This window comes from Carettochelys insculpta, chromosome 26, assembly GCF_033958435.1.
Source record: "Carettochelys insculpta isolate YL-2023 chromosome 26, ASM3395843v1, whole genome shotgun sequence".
Taxonomy (NCBI): domain Eukaryota; kingdom Metazoa; phylum Chordata; order Testudines; family Carettochelyidae; genus Carettochelys; species Carettochelys insculpta.
The window spans coordinates 7,811,025-7,833,726 of NC_134162.1; the positions used below are offsets into that span (position 1 = coordinate 7,811,025).

Sequence of the window (22,702 nt, forward strand, 5' to 3'; positions counted from 1 at the left end):
AGCGCATGCGCATGATTAGTAGCCTTGACGAGCGTGTTTCCCTGGCGCATGCGTACGAGCTCCAGCCAGGTCGGGCCGGGTGGGCGTGTTCCGCAGAACAGCGGCGGGCGGAACCATTCGGCGCCTGCGCCCTGCGTTCCGTCCTCCCTTTGTTCAGGGTTGGGCGCCATTTTGCGCGGCGGCTGAGTGGAGGCGCTGATTGGGTTTCGGGGGCCGGTGGCGGAGCCAATCAGAGCGGGACCCGAACCGGGGGAGCGAGGCACGGTGAGTGCGAGCAGCCAATATGGAGCCCCCGAGCGCCGGCCCTAGCGCCGGGATTGGCGGGGCCGAGTGACCAGTCAGGAGGCCGCTCGCAGGGCCGGCTGGCCGGGCGCTTGGGGAGCCGAGGGACGGGGCTCGGCTGCTGGGTCGGGGCTGGCGCGCCGCCGCTGGGAGTGGGGGGAGGTCGGAGCTGCGCTCACGTCCGCACGCGCGGGGAGGGGCCCGGCTCTGGGCTCGTTCTCTGCCTGGGGCCCCATGGCGAGTGGTTTCCCTGCCAGATAGGCCTTGGGGGGCAGGGCCCGTCCGGCCTCCCCCTGCGCCGAGCGGCGACCAGCTGCGTGTGTCCCGCGGGGGAGAGGCCAGCAGAGCTGGGTGGTGTAGGGCAGCCAGGGCCCCCCCTCCTAGCGAGAGCCAGCATGAGGGGCACGGTCTTGTGCGCGTCCCACCCTCCCCATGGGGTTGCTTCACGTCTGCACCCCGCCACCCAGAGGAGCCCGGCTCGAGGGGAGCAGCTGGACGGCCACACCTGGGGTGAGCAGGCAGCAGCGCCCCCCCACCCCGCTTCCCCACAGAGATGCTGCCGGTCGTTTCTGCCCCCTCATCAGCTCTGGGGGAAATAAGAAATTCTTGCTGTCCGCAACTCGCCACAGTCCAGAACTCTTCTGGCTAAATGGCCCATCGTGCCCAACTGGACGGGAAATCTCTGGGTGTAGACACCGATTTGTATGTCCCGTATGAATTTAATGCCAGTGACAACCTGCTGCCTCCTTCCCATGGTTGCTGAATAACGCAAGATGTGGATGACTCTCCTGAGCTGTTATTTTTGGTTGAAATTTTTCTTTGACTTTTACTCATGCGCTTTGGGGATAGTGGATGTGATTAATCATGCGTTTTTGCTGAAGTGCAGGATGAGGTATAGCTGCTTTCGTTTTTATTCTTAAACCATGTTCATGCTAGAAGCTCTTGCTGTTACTGTAATGACTCTTAGTTATAGGTGGGGGGGGGGTTTCCAACAACGTTTTTATATGGGCAAAAGTCTTAGTGTACACGCGGTTACACTGACGGAAAGTCTTTGTGACAATGTAGCTTATTTCCCTCAGGGAATTATTGTATAAGGGTAACAGCAAAAGTATCCATTAGCTAGCATAAGCTGCGTAGACACTAGAAGGATTGGCTGGAAATAGCCAAACTATTTCCAGGGTTGAATATACCTTGGTATCAATTTATACAGGCTTTCTGGCCAGCCAGACCAGTAGTTTGCAGGAGGAACATGCAGCATAATACAGAATCATTAATTTTTAAAACGTAATTCTGGTGAGAAAATTCTCTCTCTCTCTCTCTCTGCTGCCTTATTGAGCAATGTAATTTTAAATTATCATCTCTGGATGAATAAGTGGTATTTAAATAGAAAAAACAAAGTAGATTTTTGCTCCTGCTACTTCCTCTTTGTAGGTCTTTCTCCACCTCCTTTCTCCATTGATGTTGTATGTCTAAAACCTAATTCTTGTCTCCTGCCTCTCTTCCCTCTCTTTTTCCTCATAAGCTGGGCTGCAGTGAAATGTCCCAGAACTTAGAGTATAGAGGAAGGGGCCTGGCATTTGAGTCCTAGAAAGAGTATTCATGACTATTTGGCCTTTACTTAGAGAAGGGGAACCTAGGGCAATTCTGGCTGGTAGGTGCTTGGTTTACATACCATATAATATAATATGGGGGGGGACCCAGCACTCGCAACTGGACGGCCACCTTAAAAGATGTGCTGTGGAAGCTGTTTCATGTGGCTCTGAACAAGCATTTAGGACAGAATTGAAGAATATAACTGTTGAAACTAGAGGGAAAACTTTTGGGACAAAGAACATTACAACTAGGCATTCTTTTTAGTGTCAGTGTTGATGATTATATCCTTGCAAAATGGGATGAGATTTTTCTTGGCTATGTAGTCAGGATTTCAGCATCACATTTTAAGCAGAAGATAGATCTCCTAAACTGACTTTGAAGTCATAATGCCATTGGCTATGTTGCCACCACCACTTTCCACCATACCCTTAGTTTTCGTTCATTTCCTATCCAAGATACTGATCTAGACCAGTCTTGCTTAGATGCTTCGCCTGAGGCAGTCTGACTCGGGTTATAATTAGTAAAGGGTTCGGCTACATATATATCTGCTATGCTTTCTAAAATGCAGTCATATTTGTCTGGTTTTAAAATAAGTGCCTAAATTTACTGTTGTTCTGCTGAGCCCTGAATAGCACTACTGACCTAAAGAAGAACTCCATGAATCTGGAAAGCTTGTCTTTCACCAGCAGATGCTAGTTCCATAAAAGATATTACCTCACCCATGTTGTCTCGCTAGATGGACTAGGACAGTTAAACTTATAGTTGCAGCAAAATTTATCTTGCTATACTATGACTGATTTTTGCTCTGGTTAGGGTGGCTAGTGTTCTTATTTCTTATTTCCAAACAAAGCTTTTCCTATAGGCAATGAGCAAATTGTTGCCACATACAGGGCATCTTAATTTGTCACCTGCATACTGCTCGTTGTTTCTTTGTAGGCCTGATATATGCTGAGTCTGTTTATTTGACTAAGCTAACTAAATCTTACAATACAAAAGAAAAATGCAATGTGATCTTAAAATAGGTGAAGTAGTCTATTTAGAAAGATGAGTAAATACATGAAAAAGCCTTTTTGCAATGGTTTTTGTGATGAATGAAGAACAACTAATGACTTAAGTTACAAAGGTGGACTTAAAGGCCAGGAATTACAAAGATTTAAGGTTTTGTTGCATTGTTAACTTTCCCACATTACACGTGATATAGTCATGTTGGTCTCAGGATAATAAAGAGACACAGCAGATAAGGTAGTATCCTTATTTGTCCAACTTGTGTTTTGTGAAAGAGACAAGCTTTTGAGCTTAAATAGAGCTCTTCAGGTTTGGAGTCTAACCAAAATTCTCAGACCAAAGAAGAGTTCTGTGGCTCAAAGCTTGTCTGCTTTATCAACAGAAGTTGGTCTAGTAAAAGATGTTATCTCAGCCACCTTGTCTCTCACACTACACAGCTAGTTGAGGACAATGGATGTGACTAAATCCTGCGCAGATACTATCAAATATAGTTCGTTGTGGAGTGGCTTTTAACCTGCATAGCAGTGTCTTGTTTAATGGTAGAGTAAAACAAATGCTTCATTACAAGTGGAGATCACAATTCTTCATTTGCTAATCAACTAGGAAAGGAAGAAATGGAGACGAGAATAAAGAAAACTGTGGAAAGAATGCTTTTACTTGAGCATTTTCTCTCCTGTGCATTGAAGTGAGGGATCAGGAAAAGAAGAGAGATGGGAGAAGCCTTGAAGTTGAAAGAGAAGCCGGAAAAGAAATGGGGGGGATCATTCCTTCCTAAAAACACAGGGTCTACGTCTGCACTAGCCAAAAACTTCGAAATGGCCATGCAAATGGCCATTTCGAAGTTTACTAATGAAGCGCTGAAATACATATTCAGCGCCTCATTAGAATGCGGGCAGCCGGCACTTCGAAATTGACGCGGCTTGTCCAGACTGGGCTCCTTTTCGAAAGGACCGCGGCTACTTCGAAGTCCCCTTATTCCTATCTCCTTTCAAAAAGGAACCCCATCTGGACGAGCCACACGGCTGCGAGCTGCGTCAATTTCGAAGTGCCACGGTTGCCGGCATTCTAATGAGGCGCTGAATATGTATGTCAGCGCTTCATTAGTAAACTTCGAAATGGCCATTTGCATGGCCATTTTGAAGTTCTTGGCTAGTGTAGACACAGCCATTAATACAAACTTGGAGATGGTCTGGAGAGAAGCAACTACAATGATTGAAGGTCTAGAAAATATGACTTATAAGAGAAGGTAAAAGAATTGGGGTTTAGTTTGGAGAAGAGAATGCTGAGGGGGGACATGATGGCAGCTTTCAAGTACCTAAAAGGGTGTTAAGAGGCGGAGGGAGGAAATTATTCTCCTTAGCCTCTGTTAATTGGACAGGAAGCAATGGGCTTAAATTGCAGCAAGGGAGGTTAGGTTAAGGAAAAATGTCCTGTCAGGGTGGTTAAGTAGTGGAATAAATTACGTAGGGTGGTTGTAGAATCTCCATTATTGGAGATATTTAAGAACAGGTTGGATAAATTTCTAACATGTTGCCTGGTCCTGCCATGAAGACAGGGGATTGGTTTTAGTGACCCCTTGAGGTACCTTTCAGTTCTAGTGTTCTGTGATTCTGTATTTTATTTATTAATTACAATTAGTGTGTGTTAGAGTTGTGCATTGAGGACCCAACTGAGGTGGTCCCCCAGAGTAAAATTCTGTCTAACCACGTAATAAGATACAGTCCTGGGCCAGGAGTTTACAGTCTGAATCGACTTGAGAAATGGTAGAAAAAGGAACAGGGACACAGGAAAGGTGGATTAATTTGACCACAATCAGCAGTAGAACTGGGAATGGAATGCTGTTCTCCTGAATATGTCTGGTGTTTAAATTATTGGCCGGCACTTCCCCTCTTCACGTGTGTCTTAGAAAAATACTTCATTTCACATTAAAATAAAATATTTGGTTTCTTACTACAAATGAGAATAATGACGTTTTCTTATGAGTAGGGTGAATTCTTTACTTGAAACAATTGTGTTAAAGGATGTCATCTGAATAGATGGCTTGTTTTCCAGCTACTGTAAATTTAATCTGGATCTTGAGCCATTGGGGCAGTAATGATATATTTTTTACTGTCTTTCAGATATCCAGACTACAGTGCGTTGGGTGCAGAGTTGGAATTGAAGGGCCATGGAGCAGTATACAGCAAACAGCAACAGTTCCACAGAACAGATTGTTGTGCAAGCTGGACAGATTCAGCAGCAGGTATGGAAAAATTATCTTGAGTGAGCTAGAGGTCCTGACATTTAGTTACAAATATGTCATGTTCTCTACAGTTCAGCCGGGCCCCTCAGGATGCTGTGAGAGAGTGACTGTTTTATTCTTTAATCAGCAGTTTCTTTCTATCATCAAAGTTTGTTTGCATATTAACATTTCTAATTTTTAGTTATTAAAAAATAGACACAACTGATATAGTGCAAAGTTATATTAGGTAAAGGGACTTTACCCTTAAATTCTGACATAACAAAAATAATAAGTCTTTTCCAAAAATTTAAGCAACATCTTCTATGAAACAAAACATAATTTTGAGCACCGGCTCCCACAGACAATTGTTTTTCTCTGAGGATTGAAACAGGATTAGTTTAGGGAAATTTTGTCAGCTTTCGTTTAACTTTCATATTAGTGTGAATAACAGTCTGCTCCCACTGAAAGATCAGGGTAAATGCAATACCAGTGTAATTGCAACAAAAGCCTTTTGCTTTGTACTGATCAATCTGTCCTTTGCTAACCATTTCTGTCTGAATCATTCTTCCAAAAACTAATTTCTGGCTTGTGTGCTATCGTCTGCAGGCATGTAGAGTTTCTTTTCAAATGTTATCTTACCCAGCCTCATATTGTGATTAGTTGGATTGGTATCATTCCCTTTTGATTTGTCAAGCTTTATTTGCTTTTGTTTGTGACAGTGGAAGTGAGCTCATTAGTTTTTCTGCTACTCACATGAGCAAGAGGGTATGAATTATACTTTCAATTTATAATAGCACTTTGCACGGCTTTGTAACAAGCAACACATACCAGATACTTCAGGCCAAGCCCCATTTCCACCGTCAGAATTGACTATGGCTTCAGTGGGAACCAGATGTGGCCCTTAAAGAGACCATCGCTAAGGTTATAAAGAAAAGAAACTGTGGAAATTTCAGATATATGTAGAGGGTGCTTATAGATGGTCAAAGGCTAACACTTTCAGTTGATCTATTGTAATTATAAATTTGTCATCTTTGCCTTGTAACATTTTAAAGGGATTCCGTTAACGGTGGTAGGGCCAAGCTTTCGTCAAGTTTTAATTTCTTGTGTTGGCTTTCAAAATTAGCGTAGGACTACATATGTAGAGGTGGTTTTGAAAAGGAGTCCTTGAATGCAGTTTTTACCAAAACATGAATCTTCCAGTATTAATCTAATTCTCTGTGGGTGGCTTTCCATGTTTCACAAACCACTACTGCAATTGGCACAGATTATTTTTGGGAGTCTCTCAGAAGAAGTTAGAGATAGGACAGGTCATTAAAGGCTAAACTGTTCTCTTCAGATCGCCCTTCAAGCATGTTTACTGGGTATTTAAAAGTTAATTTGCTGTTGTCCATGCTATACCTGTTCTGTTGGATAAAGGAATTTGGAGCCATTTATTTGGGAGTTGAGGCCTGACAGACCAGTTGCATCCTGTAGTAAAAAATATGTACAATTAAAGAAAAGTCATTTACATACAAATAAACAAACATGGGATAATTTAAAACAAATGATAAAGTAGAGATGTCAAATTCTTGAAAATATCTTGTGTGTTGTCTGTGTTGTATTTTGTTGTTGCTACCTCCTGCCAGTGAGCATACCTGGGGTTTGCTGGTATCTCTTTTCTGAGATGATGTGGGCATGTTCTATACTCCTGTGTTCAAGAAAAAGTGCTATGTGAGCTTTACGTTCTCTCTGTCCCATCAGTAAGGTTGTCTCTTGAGTTCTGCATTTCCTTGTTGTTAAGTTTCAAGCTATTCCTGTTCCTGTTCCCAGCAGCAGGGTGGTGTCACTGCTGTCCAGTTGCAGACAGAGGCCCAGGTGGCAACCGCCTCAGGCCAGCAAGTCCAGACCCTCCAGGTAGTGGTGATCTCTCTAATTGTGTCTATGTGAGCACTGCATGAACACTCTCCCTCCCCGCCCCCTCAGTCGCCTCATCCGTAATGCTATGTTTCTCCCAGAGTTTGAAATAGGGACAGAATTATTGGCAGTTTTATTGGTCGGAAGCAGCTGGAACACAGGTTAATTGCAGTCTTGCAATAGTCTGTAGTTTCACAACCCTACTGCCCCCCAAGCCAAGCAGTCCTATAGCACCTTAAAGGCTAACCGTTTTATTTATTAGGTAATGAGGTTTTGTGAGTAAGGACCCACTTCATGAGATTCTCATGTTAATTGCTGTTCCAGTCAATAAATGAAGTGATGAGAGTTGTTTGTTGAATATAAAATGCAGACAGCCAAACCCTAATCTACTTGTGAAAACTCTTTTCTGGTGTAATTATGGGGGATGAATTTTGGTGGAAAGAGAAATGAAACAGGAGATGAAAACAACTTGGAGGCAAGAGATAAAACAAACCGCAGGACCTAACTCAGCTAGGTCAGACCTCTGCTATCCAGTGGCAGCTGGGCGCATTTGCTCTCTGAAAAGAAACAGAGGTAGCTGTGTTAGTCAGTATTATAATAAAACAAAACAGCAGTAATGTAGCACTTTAAAGACTAACAAAATAACTTACAAGGTGTTGAGCTTTCGTGGGACAGACCCACTTCAGATCCCTGAAAAGTGAAAGTGAGTTGAAGAGAGACTTTTTTCTGACTAGAACAACAAGAAGTCCTGTGGCACCTTATAGACTAACAGGTATATGGAGCATAAGCTTTCGTGGGCAAAGACCCGCTTCATCAGCTGCCTGTGTCATGATTTTTTTCTGACTAGAAACACAAACTGATGGATTTTCTTGCCTACCATGAACAGTCATTTTCTCATTCCCATTTATGTCTACTGTGACAGCATAGATCCATAGATTGCATTTACTTATTACTAACAAAACTCACTACCTGCTGGGGATGGGAATGCAAGTTATTTCAAATCTTGATTTCTGTTCATGTGACATGTTCTACATCTTACAAGCCTCCTATTGTTAGTTTGTGTAGCAGTTCTTCAAAGGGAAGAAAAATATCTTAATGGTAGATATTACAAGATTGATACAGCCATTTCTGCCCTTTCTGGGTTTGGGGTAGGAGTCTTCCTTTATTCTTTGGAGAAAAAATGTTTTGGACTGTCTTAGAAATAATGAAGTATTTGAAGTGGTTTCGTCCTGTGAGTTAAATGAAAGAGGGTGAGCTGATAGAATTGGCTTGCTTGGATTGTCTCTCAACTCCATTGCTGAACAGTTTACTTTTCATTTCTCCTTTATTCCTTGTATTTTAAAAATACACAAATAAAAATTCAGGATTTCTGTTATTTTAGTTCATTTTAAGCATATTATGCTGTTTACTTTTTGCTGCTTTGTGGCTGTTGTATGCATGCTTGCATCTCTTTAAACTGCATTATAATGCATATTGTTCACTTCTCATTACTGCAAGTGGCTTTTATGTGGAAGAGTGGGTGGAAGAGACTGAAGCAGGACTATCAAATTACTTAAATGAAGCCAGGGTGCCCTATCTGGGAGCTTTGACCTCTGATCCATATCTAGGGTTGCTGGAATCTTTATAAATCACATAGGAATTTCAGCCATATAAAGTGGAGTTTCTTTCTTTAAGGGACCTTCATTATTTTAGATAGTTTCATAAACTCTGACAGTTTTTTTTTTAAATTGATAATAATTCACTCACAGATTGGTCTCCTGTATGATAATTATTAGAAATGTAGTGTCGCAAAATAAGAGATCTGGAGGTAGAAATCAGAGGTGTGATGTTGATTGGCTCTTTAAAGTCCTTGAAGCTTCCATGTTTTTAACTGAAAACTGCAGTTTGGAGATTACTCTGTTACACTCTTTGTTTCCTTCTATGAAGTGTGTTAAGTGCAGTGAAGAAAAATTCTGTTATCTATTGCCTCCCACACCAAACTTAAGATAAAAGGTGTGGCTTTTATTGAGCACTTCCTCTAGCGTATTGTTTTGAGAGATGGCTTTCTTTGTAGCTTGATATGCATAGTTGAATGGAGTTTTCCCTTGACTGCCTTTCTCCCCCAGTCTTTTACTCCAGCAATATTTGTAAGGGCTCTCGTGTGCTCTATAAACCTTCACCATTCCAAGTCTTGTTGGTCTACATTTTCATCCACTCTTCCTTTTTTATGCCATATTTTGTTCTGTTATGAGCACAGCTTCCCTTTATGGTTGTAAGAAGATGTTCCAAGAACATTGCATGCCATATGCGTCTGGAAATTAAAATGCTATGAAAATCTAATTTCTTAAACACCAATGGCGATTTTAGTTTTATAGAGTTTAGTGAAACACACACATTCATTGTGGAATGTGAGCTCTTATTTGAAAGTTTCCAGGTTGTATACAGAGGTAACCTTTGTCTGTTAGCATAAAGACTGTTTAACCATATTGACTATGTAAATATTTTGCATGCTTAATTATAGTTGGACTTTGTGGTTTTGATTAGACAGTAGCAGAAAAGGACAAGTTACGAAATTCAACAACACAAGATGGAGACTCCTTTAGAAATTCTGTTTATTGGAATTTATGCAAAAAAAACAACTTAGAGACAACTTAGTTTTCGTAGCCCTTCTACTGAAATAAACATTCACCCTTGATATTTTCCAGTTGCACTTGAGGTATTTTTATTGTGTGACTTTGTTTCATTGTTTTGTTCTGTTCTGTTCTCTAGGTCCAGGGTCAGCCACTAATGGTACAAGTAAGTGGAGGTCAGCTAATCACATCAACTGGCCAGCCCATCATGGTGCAGGCTGTGCCTGGGGGTCAGGGTCAGACCATCATGCAAGTCCCAGTTTCTGGATCACAAGGATTGCAGCAGGTTGGTTTACCTTAATTTCATTAACCATAATGTCTGAGGAATGAACTGTGACTGTTGTAGGACAGATCGTAAGCTAGTGGAAATTGTCCTTCTTTCTTTGAAGTCAAGGGAGCTATGACAACTTACATCAGCTGAGAATCTGCCCCAGTGAACACTGTGACAGTTCTTGAGGTGCACAGGACAGAGAATCTCCTTGTTACCTCCACCAAGAAGAAGAATTGTGTGTGTTTAACTTGTGCTAGCTCCCTGATGCCTCCAAGTTTTTAGCCTCTGTCAGCCCTTACTGTGCCTTGCACGGTAACAGTAGTTGCACCCCAATCTCTTGAGCCATTTTGAAATGTCTCCCATATAGTGTACACATGTGAAACAATTTTGGTGAATTCAGGCATACTGTCCCCTAAAGGAACAGTTTACAAACTGAATGATTCAACCCAGAGCCAGCTCTTTGCATAATCCCACAGAATGGAGTTGTGGGTGAAGCTGCTGCAGGGGAAGGCAAACTCCCCAGACCCTGTCCCACTCCCTGCCCATTGTCTCCCTCTTCTCTCTGATCACCCTGTGCAGCCAAATCCCTGAATCCAATGTATTTATAGTAAGAACAGTCCATAAATTTGTTTCCAAGGATCACATTTTAGATTATAGTAAAAGCCACAGTAACATTTACATGTAAAACCAATTGATCATCACTCCTTTAGGCTTTAATTTAGCAGTGTAATGTTTTGTCCAAGTTTTATCCAATCCTTAATATCTTCTGCAACATTCCAACTAAATCTAAGTGAGATTTCACTTTTGTGAATGTCAGTGCTATTTACTTTCCCAGTTGTAAGATAAGTGGGGGTAGGAAGAGGAGGAGTCTTGTCTTTCGTTATATGCGCCAAAGTTGATTGTTTGCTCCCAGAAACTGGACAGCCTCTGGTTGTTCTGTCTCCAGTGCCTTGTCTCATTGCTGATGTAATTTTTAAAAGGCGTTTCCATTATGTTGACTTCCGATGGTTAGTTTATATTTGACAAAGAGGTACTATTTTACCTCCTATCTGAAGAAACTTGTTTTTCTCTTTGATCTTTGTTTTTCAAAACATTTTTCATATGTATGCAAAATGCCTTAAATGTCATTCATACAATGATTGAGACTGCATATGGTGTTCTTTATAGATAAATACTATGAAAACAGTTTCTAAGTGTAATGAATTTGTCAGGCCAGTTAGGATTTGCTGTTATAAGACTGTAAACTCTTTGTCAGTTGGTGCCAACGTGCCTCTCCATCACACCAAATATTCATAGTGAAGTTTTTTCTGTATTTCAAGTATATTTCCAAAGGATGTTGCAAATACGCTCAGCACAGTCCCCTCAAATGTTGCCAGGGCTTTTTCCTGTTTCTTTGCAGCTGCCAAAACATAGCATGCCTATTCTTGTGTTTGTCTCGTAAAAGCATGAAGTTCCTCGAATGCTTCAAAAGTTCAAACAAAACAAAAAGTTCAGTTATTCCAGTGTACGAAGGATCGAGGAGTTAAAACCTGGCCTAGCTGAGAGTAATTGTTCTGGGCAAGATAGTGCTGAAAAATAATCCTGTCTATTTAAAAGACATTTTTAATTTTGTTTGTACAGTATAGTACTATAGTATAAAAACTATTGTTTTAGATCAGGGTGATTTTTGCAGAATTTTATTTAAAAATAACTGTCTCCAGATCCAAGCATTTAAGGCTAAATCTGAATACTCAGATCGTGCATCTAAATATCTGTGCAAAGGTTTTTAGATGTGATTTTTATAAGCTTCAGGCACAAACAAATGACACATTTTGAAGCAAATTTAAAGCGAAGGTCCTGTAGACGCAACTAGTTCAGTTAGTAAATACAGGGTTGATACATTCCTGTTAATAGCTTCACAGGTTGAGTGTTACGTTAATAGTTCTGGGCGACTGGAAGCCTTTTCTCTTTTAAGTTAACAGATTTACTGTGAGGTAGAGGTGGCGGGGGGGGAAAGAACCTTGAGTCTGCAAACCGCAAAAGCCTGCTGAGGGAGCTTCAGGCACTGTCAAAATAGGGAAAGGAAGAGTGGTACAGTGCAGCACTAAGATCTAGGGGAGGCATTACCTAAGTTTGCCTCTTATACCTGCCACCCATGCTGAAAATCATTATGTATTTGAAAAGCATTATTGTCATTCTTCAATGTAATATACTCCATACTGATTATTTATTTAAAGAAAGTGTGTAATTGGGATTTTCAGCAAAGAGTGTTAATGGTATTCCAATTTATCCTGTGAGGGTGCACCAAGGGAGGTAGAAAATCCCTCTTCTCTGCAAGGTTGCAGTCTTACACTTTTGTAAATACCAGTCTATTTTTATGCACTTGATGATTAGCACTTGTGATATTTACAGCAATCTTAACCCTTAAAATCCCATGTCTCTTGTGATCTCGGTAAGTATATCCCCGATCTCATGCTTAAGACAGTAGTGTATTTCTCCCTGTGATTATGCTTTACTTAGTAAATAGGGAGGGACTGCTGGGGCATGGTGACATGAGCATATATATTTGCTGATTTCTGCTTAGTCTTGTCCTTCCTTGCATTAGTGATGACTACGTCAAATGGCAGGAAACTGTTCAGCTTAAAAGAGGAAGATTTGTTGTTTTTTACCCATGAACTGTAATAATTACTCTGGGAAGATTATTTTGCTAATGCTGAGACTAAAGGGAGAAAAACAGGTTTAGTTAATGTTCCTTTCTGACTCTTTCTTCCACAGATTCAGTTGGTCCAGCCAGGTCAGATTCAGATTCAAGGTGGGCAGGCTGTGCAGGTGCAGGGTCAACAGGGCCAGACTCAGCAAATCATTATTCAGCAGCCACAGACAGCAGTTACTGCTGGCCAGACACAGGTAACTGCAACAGGATGAAAGGGATTTTCCTGAGAGAAACAGGAAGAGAAAGTTCTGCAAATGGCTTTCAGAATGCAATGGGCTTATATAATATAATAAGGGAGAATATGTTAGACAGTTACTATTTAGAACCACCTGATACTGAAATAAATAATTTTGTAACTCATTGCCTTCTATGCAGTTTGTTTTTTTGTTTGTTTGGGTTTTTTTTGGCATGTCTCTTTGCTGGGACAGAATACCTATATTTGTCACCTAGCTTAAGAAAATGGTTCTTATTTGTACATAATTGTTTTAGGGGTCGCTGAAGGGAAAAGTTTAAAATGAGAAATGTAATTGAATTTAACATCACCCAACCCCAAAATTTTAAACCATTATAGTTCTGTGAAATCTTTTTTGTTTAGGAACATTTTTTTTTAAGTTACTTGACTATCAGTTTAACATATCGATCTTGAAATATGAAACCTAGACAAAAAAAACCAGAAATACTCTGGCGGTATTAAAAATATTTGTGTATGTAGATCTGCCCTTTCTAAACTCTTGAGTTGTCTGTCTTGAACTTTCAAAAAACTTGTGGCTGCTGCTACTATTACACAATAATATTACAAGTTCTTGGTGCCTCTAGAGATTTGATCAGTTCATTTATTTCCCCATTTCCCTTACTCCTCACAACAAATTTATGTAAACATTTTATATATGTTTTATGTACAAGTTGAACCTCTTTTGTTCGGCACGACTTGAGTCCCAAGGGTGCTGGACTAGAGAATTTGTCAAACCACAGGAGGTCAACGTTGTCTAGTAGCATTACAAATCCCACTGTTTACTGGGCTCTTAGAAGTCATTTGGGGGTAAATTACAGCTAAATTAATATCACAGAACCTGGAGAGCCAGGACTGGTGGCTGGAAACAAACATCATGGGACCACAGGAAACTTGGCCATGCCCATTAAAGGGATCATCTGGCTAACTAAAGTTGTTCCGGATTACAGATGTTGCACGGTGAGAGAGTTCCAGATTAAAGAGATTCAATCTGTATCTTTTAATCACCAGTTGAAATTGGCATATAGATATACAACTCTAATACTGGGAATAGTAATAAACTCAAAGAAGGCTCGTGCTCTCTGATTCATAAACAGGGATGGAAATCTTTAACTTCTTAGCAGTTTGTAAATTTAAAATGTTCTTTGTTCCATCAGACTCAGCAGCAGATAGCAGTTCAAGGGCAGCAAGTAGCACAGACAGCAGAAGGCCAGACCATTGTTTATCAGCCTGTTAATGCCGATGGAACCATTCTTCAACAAGGTATGAACTTTGACATCTAAAGGGTAGCACGTTCTTTTACATCAGAGTTCAAAGTTTCCAGACATACACATTACATTTAATTTCTTCCTGTATCCTTAGTATTGGGGAAACTGCACAACGATTGAGACAATAAAAGCTTTTTTTATTTATTCCTCTTTCTTCTCTCTTTAGAATTGGAATTGTAGGCTTTTAATGCCCTTAACATCAGTAAGGTGTTTTGGTTTTTTTCCCCCAATATGCTTTATGTTGCTCGTAACAGCATGTGCTGTAGCAGCTGTGAAGCAAAGAGTTTAAAATGTAGAAAGTGCAGGAGGGTGTGTGCTTTTTTTTTTCATTCCTTTTTCTTCTTCTCACAGTGCTCATATAGATATATCTTTGTAAACCTAACTTTTTAAGTAGCCGCAAAAATCCTTTTTCCCCAGCCACAATGAAGCAGAAAAATGATTTTTTTTTTCCACCTTTTGCAGAACTGATTACTAGGAACCCGCAAATATATGCGTGCCTGCAAAGAGGGCAAAAAGGTCTTTGGTGTGCAAATGAGATTACGGAATAAGACACAGTTCCTCACTTGGCAGTTTAATGTTTAAATAAAATACGTTGTTTTGGGTTCCTGACAACGTCAGTGGAGAATGCACGCATTTACATTTTGTTGTTGAAGTTTCAGAGGAATGGCTTTATATTGGGGCCTGTGATTCCTATGTATATAGTAGATGAATACTTTGGAAAAGTAGAGTGCGTTTGTGGAATAAGAGCATATGATGGGATTTTGTTAGTAGTTGCTTTCAACTTTTTGCCATATCCTCTACCTTATCCAAACAAAAAGCAGTCAAGTAGCACTTTAAAGACTAGCAAAAAAGTTGATTGCTAGGTCTTTAAAGTGCTACTTGACTGCTTTTTGTTTTAATAGTGTATAGACTAGCACGGCTTCCTCTCTGTTACTACCTTATCCAAGAGTGAGTAAGAATAGAAGTGGGACTAATTGTGTTCCCTTCATTCTTTCTGTGTACGTGTTTTTTGTTTTGTGTTTTATTTTCTTAAAGTTACAGTCCCTGTTACAGGCATGATCACCATCCCAGCAGCCAGTTTGGCAGGAGCACAAATTGTCCAGGCCGGAGCCAACACCAACACAACTAGCAGTGGGCAAGGGACTGTAACTGTGACGCTACCAGTTGCTGGAAATGTGGTCAATTCAGGTGGCATGGTTATGGTATGTATAGAAGATTCAAGTTCTTCTTCCTTTTCTTTGTTATTTTTAAGTGTTTCAGCTTGAAATTCATATTAGCTTCATCTAATGTGCTCAGTCTTCACAGAAATTTTTTGTAATATGGACTCCATATCGGTTTAAAGTGGATTTAAAATTGGAGAAATTAATTGTAATATAATCTATGTGGCAAATTATTACGTAGGTCATGATTTCTCCTAATTTTCTTTTTTAAAAAAAAATGGAATACATAAATAGAAACATTTTAATCAAGGAGCAGTCTTAGCCATTTTGCAGGCCAGGGCAGAAAACATTTTCATTGATGGTCCCTGACCAAGTGGATGGGGAAGGGGGATACACCTCAAAGATGAACAGAAAGGGCGATAGTGCTCCAATGAGAACTTGGTGTGCTTATACAGGTGTGTGCATACATGTATGGAAGCTGGCCACTTTGTTCATCTGGCTGTAGACCCAGCCCTGGTGTAATATCTGTGAGGAGTTATTACATAGATCACGTTTCCTCTCCCCAATAATTTTATCACCAGATTCAAAGAAATTCAAAAATCTAATTTTAAGGAAAGCTTTTATTTATTAGAGGTACTTACAAGTTTGAAGAATTCAAGCCAAAAACTTGCTATTTTTCAATAACCTATAGATGTCTTTTTTTTTTCCTGATGAATAAGGGTTCTGCTTTCACTACATTAGTGCTGAGATTGCCCCTTGGCTTGTGTTTGACTATTTGTCTCCATTAGCTGGCAGCAGACCTTTTGTGAACAGCACTTGTTTAATAAATATACAGAAACAGTTGAAGTGAAACGTGCATTAATAAAATACCAGTAGAACAGAGATGTTTATAATATATTACACTGTACAGGAAAGTGACTTGCTAGGAGCACTACGAATTATGGAACTTTGAAAAAAAATATGTATTTAGGAATTTTAACAGGTTTTCACATCATTGTGTAAATATCACATACAAAACAATGAGGATAATGGTGAGTGTTTGTTTAGAGAAACTTTGTAGAGTAATATTTCTCCACTTACATTTAGCTTTGTATACAAACAGTGTAAGTGCATGACAGTTTGTTGAATGGCTTGCAATTGACTTTGATATACCATTATTTTGGAACAGATACAATTGCTTTTCAGACAATGCATCCTTTCTATTACTTCTGCATTGATACTTTTGGACTGATTATATCTCCTTTCATATGTAGTTTCTGCTGTGAACTGTATACTTAAGAGTGTGTTCTTTACACAGATGGTACCAGGGGCTGGATCAGTGCCAGCTATTCAGAGGATTCCATTGCCTGGGGCAGAGATGCTTGAAGAGGAGCCCCTCTATGTAAATGCCAAGCAGTACCACCGAATCCTGAAGAGGAGGCAGGCCCGAGCCAAGCTGGAAGCTGAGGGGAAAATCCCCAAAGAGAGGAGGGTGAGGATATAACCCAACACTATTTTTAAGCACAGTGTGGAGATGTGACATTGTATTATAAGGGATATAGAAGACATTCTGGATAACATGGAGATAATTGGAATTGACTTTAACAGACTTATTTCTGCCCCTCCTCTTTGTAACTTACATATCCTCGTCTCACTGATGGGTATTCCTCCTCATGTTTTGTCTGTGACAGACAGAGCCGTTTCTGCCTCCATGTATTGCAATCTTACATACTTCCTTGGCTCTTCATTGTTGAAAGAACAAGTAGTTATATTGAAAATGGTGTGTACACCATCTGTCCTCAAGGACATTTTTGGGTTTTTCTTAAAAAGAATTGGTTCTGAGCTTTCAGTTAGCTGCAGTAATAATGCTGAACTAGGAAGTATGAAATGGCTCCTGAATGTTTTTCTTCTTGTTGTAGAAATATTTGCATGAGTCTCGACATCGTCATGCCATGGCTAGGAAACGGGGAGAAGGTGGGCGTTTTTTCTCTCCTAAGGAAAAGGATGGCCCTCATATGCAGGTGAGCAAAACCTTTGCTTCCAGTTATATTCTTTGTATGGCTGAAATTCGCATATGCCTTCCCAGTAGCTCTCATAAGAATGCTTGAGCGCTCTAATTATTCTGCTGCTTACCTCACCTTTGTAGGGTTAGTGTCCTGGTCCTTGTCCTCTTTCCCTAATCCACGTTTCAGATTTCATGTGAAAAGTCTCCTAGCTCACTTTACGGTATAGAAAAGGCCCTCAAGTAGCTAGACCGTAATATTCTTAATAGAAAAGTGTATTCAACTTAGTTTTGTAAATGTAGAGACATGGTAATAGCTGTATTTGTTTGCCAGTCCAGAAAGGTGAAGTCTGCTGCACCTCTTGGCCTACTGCCTCAAAATTGTCATGAAAAGTAGAGGAAATTCAGTGAGCACTTAGTGTGAAATTCAAAAGTGGGCATGCTCAGATTTTTTTCTTCCTTTAGTACAGCTTTAATATTTCATGTTGTTTTAAATGAAGAATGAAAGATGCAGGAGAAGTCTTCAGAGAAGAGCCTATAATGGGATAGAAAATGGAAAACATCATTGCCCTTTAGAGCATTGAAGTCGTAGTGTATATTTAACCTAAGAGATCCATTCTTCTTAGGGCTAAGTTACTACTTTTTGTCCACATCATCTCTTCCCAAGTAAAAGTTCCCAACCAAGGGTGCTGTGGTAGAAGTACTTCAGGGTCACAATGCTGTTTTGGTTTTTGTATCTACAGGATCCTACTCAGGCAAATGAAGAAGCAATGACACAGATGATCAGAGTGTCCTAACCAGTGTCTGAAGGAAAAATTAACTGAACAAGTTTCCCATCCCTCTGCAAGTGTGTCCTATCTTACCAGTGTATCAAGCAAACCTTCCAATGGGACAATCACCATATCTCAGCCTACCCTTTTCTAGACAACAGAAACCACCTTTCCAGTAAGTGGTTTGTTTGGGATTTTAACTGCAGTGGACTCAGCAAATAGAAATTGTAGGGACCTTCTTGGTATACCCCATGTGATTGAATACAGGGGTTTGAAAGTCTCATGCCTTTTACATTAATTGAAGTAAGGTTGGCCAATTGACAGTGATTAGCAATAACTTTGACATGCTTAAGCAGGGCTAACTAAGACTAGAGAGCGAGCCATGGCCCTTCTGCAGAGGAGTAATCCAGTTTGTAGTAATCAGAGCTCACATGGTGACACCACAGTGCTGTTTTCCCAATGGAGTTTTGTTGTTTATATCCACTCGTCACAGCTTTGGACTTGATTTACTGACAGCCAAACTGTTCACTTGTAGTTGCATTTACCTTTCTGGAAGGGTTCTCTAAGCTCCATCCTGTAAAAGTGAGTAGACCACAAGCTCTTTTCTGGGAAAAGTTCAGCCATTTTATCAAATCAGTGTGAATACTGCAAGTTTGTTACAAGAACTGAAATACTGTGTATTTGTTCCAAGGAGTGAAATGGGAGTGGCACATTGGCGGGCAGCTCAGCATTACGTAGGGAAAACAGTCTTGGCTTTGGTACATATGTTGCTAGCAATGGATCTGTTGAAAGGAGAAATCCAGCTCCTGGGATAAAAATGATCAAAGGGTTTGAGATTCTCTTCTAGAAGAAGTTCAGTGTCTGTTTTACTCTGCCAGTGCAGTGCTTGGTTACTCCTAAAGAGACAAAGTCTGGAACCCTAAAATGGGAGGGATTGTGTGTCTCCTATTGTAGCTGATTTTTTGAGTGTTTTAAATTCCAGAGGGATATGTACAGTGCTTTGACCTTATTCAGGGTAAAGGATGGATCCATCACAACCGGAACCAAGGACAGCTCAATTTGGTGCATTCTGGTCTAGCTCAAGGACTATGTAACAAGGGCAGATGTTGATGATCCCTTCAGGCTTTTTACAAAATGTCCTCTTTTATAAACACAGCACTTAGGGAATGAAGAAGAAATATTTGCTTTTTTAAAATAGGATCCCTTTTTTGTGACTTGTTTTCTATTGGTTCCTGTTGAATTCCTTCTCGTTAGCCACTGTTGGATTTTGAAGTTGGCCCATCATCATGGGGTTTAAAATTTTGCATTGGGATCCGAGGTTTCTGTAGCCGTCTAGCGAGTGACCTTTAGCTGTCTATTTTTACCCTTCTCTCATCTGCACTTTAGATGCATAAAGGGGATCAGCATAGGTGATGCTGCTGCTTCCAATTTTTGTGTGCTCTGTGGTTTAAGTCTTAAAGGAGTGCATTGGCTCACCAGAATTAAGTTTTACGGGTAGAGAGGAGAAGTAACTAGCATTTACCAATCACCTTCTTCACTACATTTCAGGGGAGTCTAGCTTTAGGAAGCAGAGCAAACAGTTTGGAGAAGATGCCCTATACCATCTCCTCAAATCGTGAAAGAGAGGAAAGCTTAAGGCAACAATTTAATTGTGCAAACAGCAGAAAGAAAATAGGCACAGTGGCAAACAAAAGTGAGGGGGGTGAACAATGCCACTAAAAGACCCCTTTTCTTTAGATTAAAAAGATAACAAGAACAGGTGGGAGAGTAGGAAAGAGAGAAACAGAAAAGAGGGAAATGATTAATTTCAGTTTGTCAGCAATCAGTTTGGAGGGATAGCCTGTCTGAACAGGTGTCAAGAAAACTGAAGTCCTCAGGCCAGTTGCCTAAGGAGGTTTCCAAATTTCAGCCAGTGAAAACATAGGAAGGGAATTGCTACTTTGGGATTTGACCTTTGACTTGATTCTGTAATTAAAGGAGATCATTATTCCTGCCAAGTTCAGTGTCCCCCCCCTCCCTTCTAATCACTTGTACTTGATAATGTGAAAGGAAGCCTGCAAGGACCTGTGTTCTGGTTTGTTGGTGACAACCACAGTCAAAAGGGTAACATGGAACCCTAGTTTCAGTTTTTCACATGCCAATAAAGAAGTAAATTATTTTTTGTATTTTCTTAGGTTGTATTTGTCACCTGCACAAATATTCTGTTCATTTTTTTAAATTCAAAAAGCATTAGTTTGTTCCCTTCCATTATTGGCATCTTTGGCTGCATTTTGATTGCCCCGCCTTAAAACATTTTGGCCATTTAGAGTATGGTGCTTTTTTTTTTTCCTTCACTTGGCTACCACAAAGCCTTTGCTTAACTTTTTTTGTCATGTTACTTACTTCGGGAAATATCAAATTATTTCCTAGTGAAGGAACGGTCAATATATTGCTTTGTTTGCGTGAACACATTTTTGCAGCATTATTGTAAATACTTTTTAAGGGCATTCGTACATTTTTTTTTCAGTCTGGGTTACAGATGTATATTGGGGGAAGTAGGGGTTGTGGGGAGGGGAGTTGTTCCATTCTGGATTCAGGGGCCCTCCCAGTCTTTCTACTTTCATTTTACAATCAGTTTTTATCCCCGAGAATTTTCTCTGGATGTTGGGAAGTGAGGGAAATAGATGTTATCCCCAGTGTTTGTTTAAGAACTTGTAAAACTCTTCAGAGAATATTTAGAACATCTTCCAGATAGTCCTTCTATCCTCACTCATGTTCTTTGGTCCCCAATTGGAGAAGGTGTATGAAGACCTACGCATTTGTGCTACATAGAGAATTCTTTTAGTAAAGTTTTATGCGGTGGTATGAAAGCTGGTTGTTAGTGTCCGACTTTTTGGTTTGTTTTGGTTTTCCTGTATTCATTGAGACACTTCTGAAGGCATTTGTTTGCTCAGTGAGATTGAAGATCTCAGCACCGTGTTACAAAAATTTCCAAGCTCTTTTTACAAGTTTTAAAAATGGAAATTTCCCAAACAAAAGCCTGTAGTAACTGAATGCGAGAACTCTAGCTTGTATATCGGCTAGATTTGGACATATCCAGATTGGGAGCGCAGTAAGGTAAGACAGATCAGGGTTAGAAGAAATAATGATGGGTTTGAGGAGAACTCAGTGCTTGGTTAGTTGATGCCTAAAGCACTGGAGCATTGAACCTGTCAAAGCCAGTTTTATACAAGTGTAGAAGGGGGTGTGGGAAAAGATCCTTAAGTGATGCTAATTAGTTTAAAAGCCTTTTGCATGTTTACGTCAATTTCTTGTGAATGAGTGGGGAATATTGAGATTTGTGTAATGGAAGGCAAAGTTTGTAAATAGTTTAAAAAGTTTATAATTTTTTTATATGATGCATTTTTTTCAAGTGTATTTTGTCTTTAATAGATGCAATTGTAAGTACTGTGTACACTATCCAGCAAATAAAAAATTTATAAAGTCTGAGCTGGCTTTTTGCTTTCTTGTCTCTTTAAACTTTTTTTATTGATTGGTTACAGTGCAGTGGTGAAGAGTTTTGTCCTTTTCTCTATACCCCACTTCCGTCCCTAAAAAGTTCTAGCCCAGTTAATGGCACTCAGACACAGATAGCCTTCTTGTAAGGTGGTGTGCCATAAAGATGAAGGGTATACCCCATGCTAGCGACCTGTGAGCAAGCTTGGGGTGCCAGCACCTTCAGGCAGCCAGTCTGCCTGTAGCATGGCCAGCAACCATGCAGGATGGTTGGATTGTGCCTGTAGGGCCTTGTTTAAGTTAAGCAATAGGGCTGGGGGATGGAGATGTCTTGGTGTTTGGGAGTTTCCTACAGGATGAGGCAGACCAGGAGGCACGAAAGTAAGAATATTCCCTTTTTTCCCCTCTCTGGCCCCATACTCCAGCACAACAAGGACCTTCAACTGTTGAAGGCAGTACAGAGGCTCCTGATTGGGTGATAGATTAATCTTTGCAAGCTGTAACAGTTAAACCACCATTTGCAGCTTCAGTGTGGATGACCAGGTAAGTCGATTGCAGATAAGTTGATTTCAGCTATGCAATTACTATAGCTAGAATTGCATATCTGCAGTCGACTTTCCCTAGTGTAGACATAGGTGTAATCTCACGGAAGTCAGGAGCTGTCCTCATATGCTTAAAGCTAGCCCGGGCTCAGGGCTTTACTGAACTGCAGCCTAAAGCAGGGAGGTGATTAAAAAGGTAGCCACTGAACTAAAAGGGCAGTTGTAAGACAGAAAAGGAAATGCGGCAGATTCCCACATTTCATGGTGTTCTGAGAGGCCTTGTCTGCTCTTATCAGAAGGAACCAGTTTCCTGATGGCTGTGGGGAAGGTTTTAATAGCACAAGTGAAAGTAAATGCACCCCCAGCCTTCCACAGAATTTATCGCTGATGGCTGAATCCAGCTACGGGGCTGTCCTTGAAATATAGCTGTGTTTTTCCAGGGAGATTCTTCATCTTTCTGGCCCAGTCCTTTGGCTCCATCCCTCTACCTTTGCTCCTTTTCTCCTGCTTTGCACTTGTACCCCCTCGGCCCCGTGTTACATTTGCAAATCCTGGGGTGGTGGGGCTATTTACAGCTCCTATCATACTTGGAGCTAGGCGGGTCAGTAACGGTATGTCTGTGCTACAGGGTTATTCAGGAATATCTTGTTCTGGATTTATTATTCCGAAATAAATTATTCCAGAATAGTGCATCCACACTACAGGGAAGCCC

General features: G+C 40.6%; 1 protein-coding gene across 14 annotated transcripts; it reads left to right on the top strand.

Annotated features, from left to right (window-relative positions):
- The first annotated feature begins 164 nt into the window (after positions 1-164).
- Positions 165-21,436, top strand: NFYA (nuclear transcription factor Y subunit alpha). 14 transcript variants are annotated; one of them, XM_074977653.1, is made up of 10 exons: positions 165-264; positions 5,001-5,122; positions 6,911-6,997; positions 9,743-9,889; positions 12,629-12,760; positions 13,953-14,058; positions 15,099-15,265; positions 16,521-16,694; positions 17,122-17,223; positions 17,948-21,436. In XM_074977653.1, exons 2-10 carry the CDS (start codon positions 5,048-5,050, stop codon positions 17,999-18,001), a joined length of 1,044 nt encoding a protein of 347 aa, XP_074833754.1. In that variant the 5' UTR covers positions 165-264; positions 5,001-5,047; the 3' UTR covers positions 18,002-21,436. The 14 variants fall into 14 exon arrangements, with proteins under 14 accessions (XP_074833754.1, XP_074833762.1, XP_074833758.1 ...); XM_074977661.1 differs by having other exon boundaries at positions 15,117-15,265; XM_074977657.1 differs by having other exon boundaries at positions 6,911-6,994.
- Positions 21,437-22,702: the final 1,266 nt, after the last annotated feature.

What these genes read in the sequence shown, in the direction of transcription:
- NFYA (XM_074977653.1), top strand. Translation starts at nt 5,048, where the DNA reads ATGGAGCAGTATACAGCAAACAGCAACAGTTCCACAGAACAGATTGTT. An exon ending in TGGAACCATTCTTCAACAAG is followed by an intron (nt 14,059 to 15,098) that starts GTATGAACTTTG and finishes ATTTTCTTAAAG; the next exon opens with TTACAGTCCCTGTTACAGGC. An exon ending in AGGATGGCCCTCATATGCAG is followed by an intron (nt 17,224 to 17,947) that starts GTGAGCAAAACC and finishes TTGTATCTACAG; the next exon opens with GATCCTACTCAGGCAAATGA.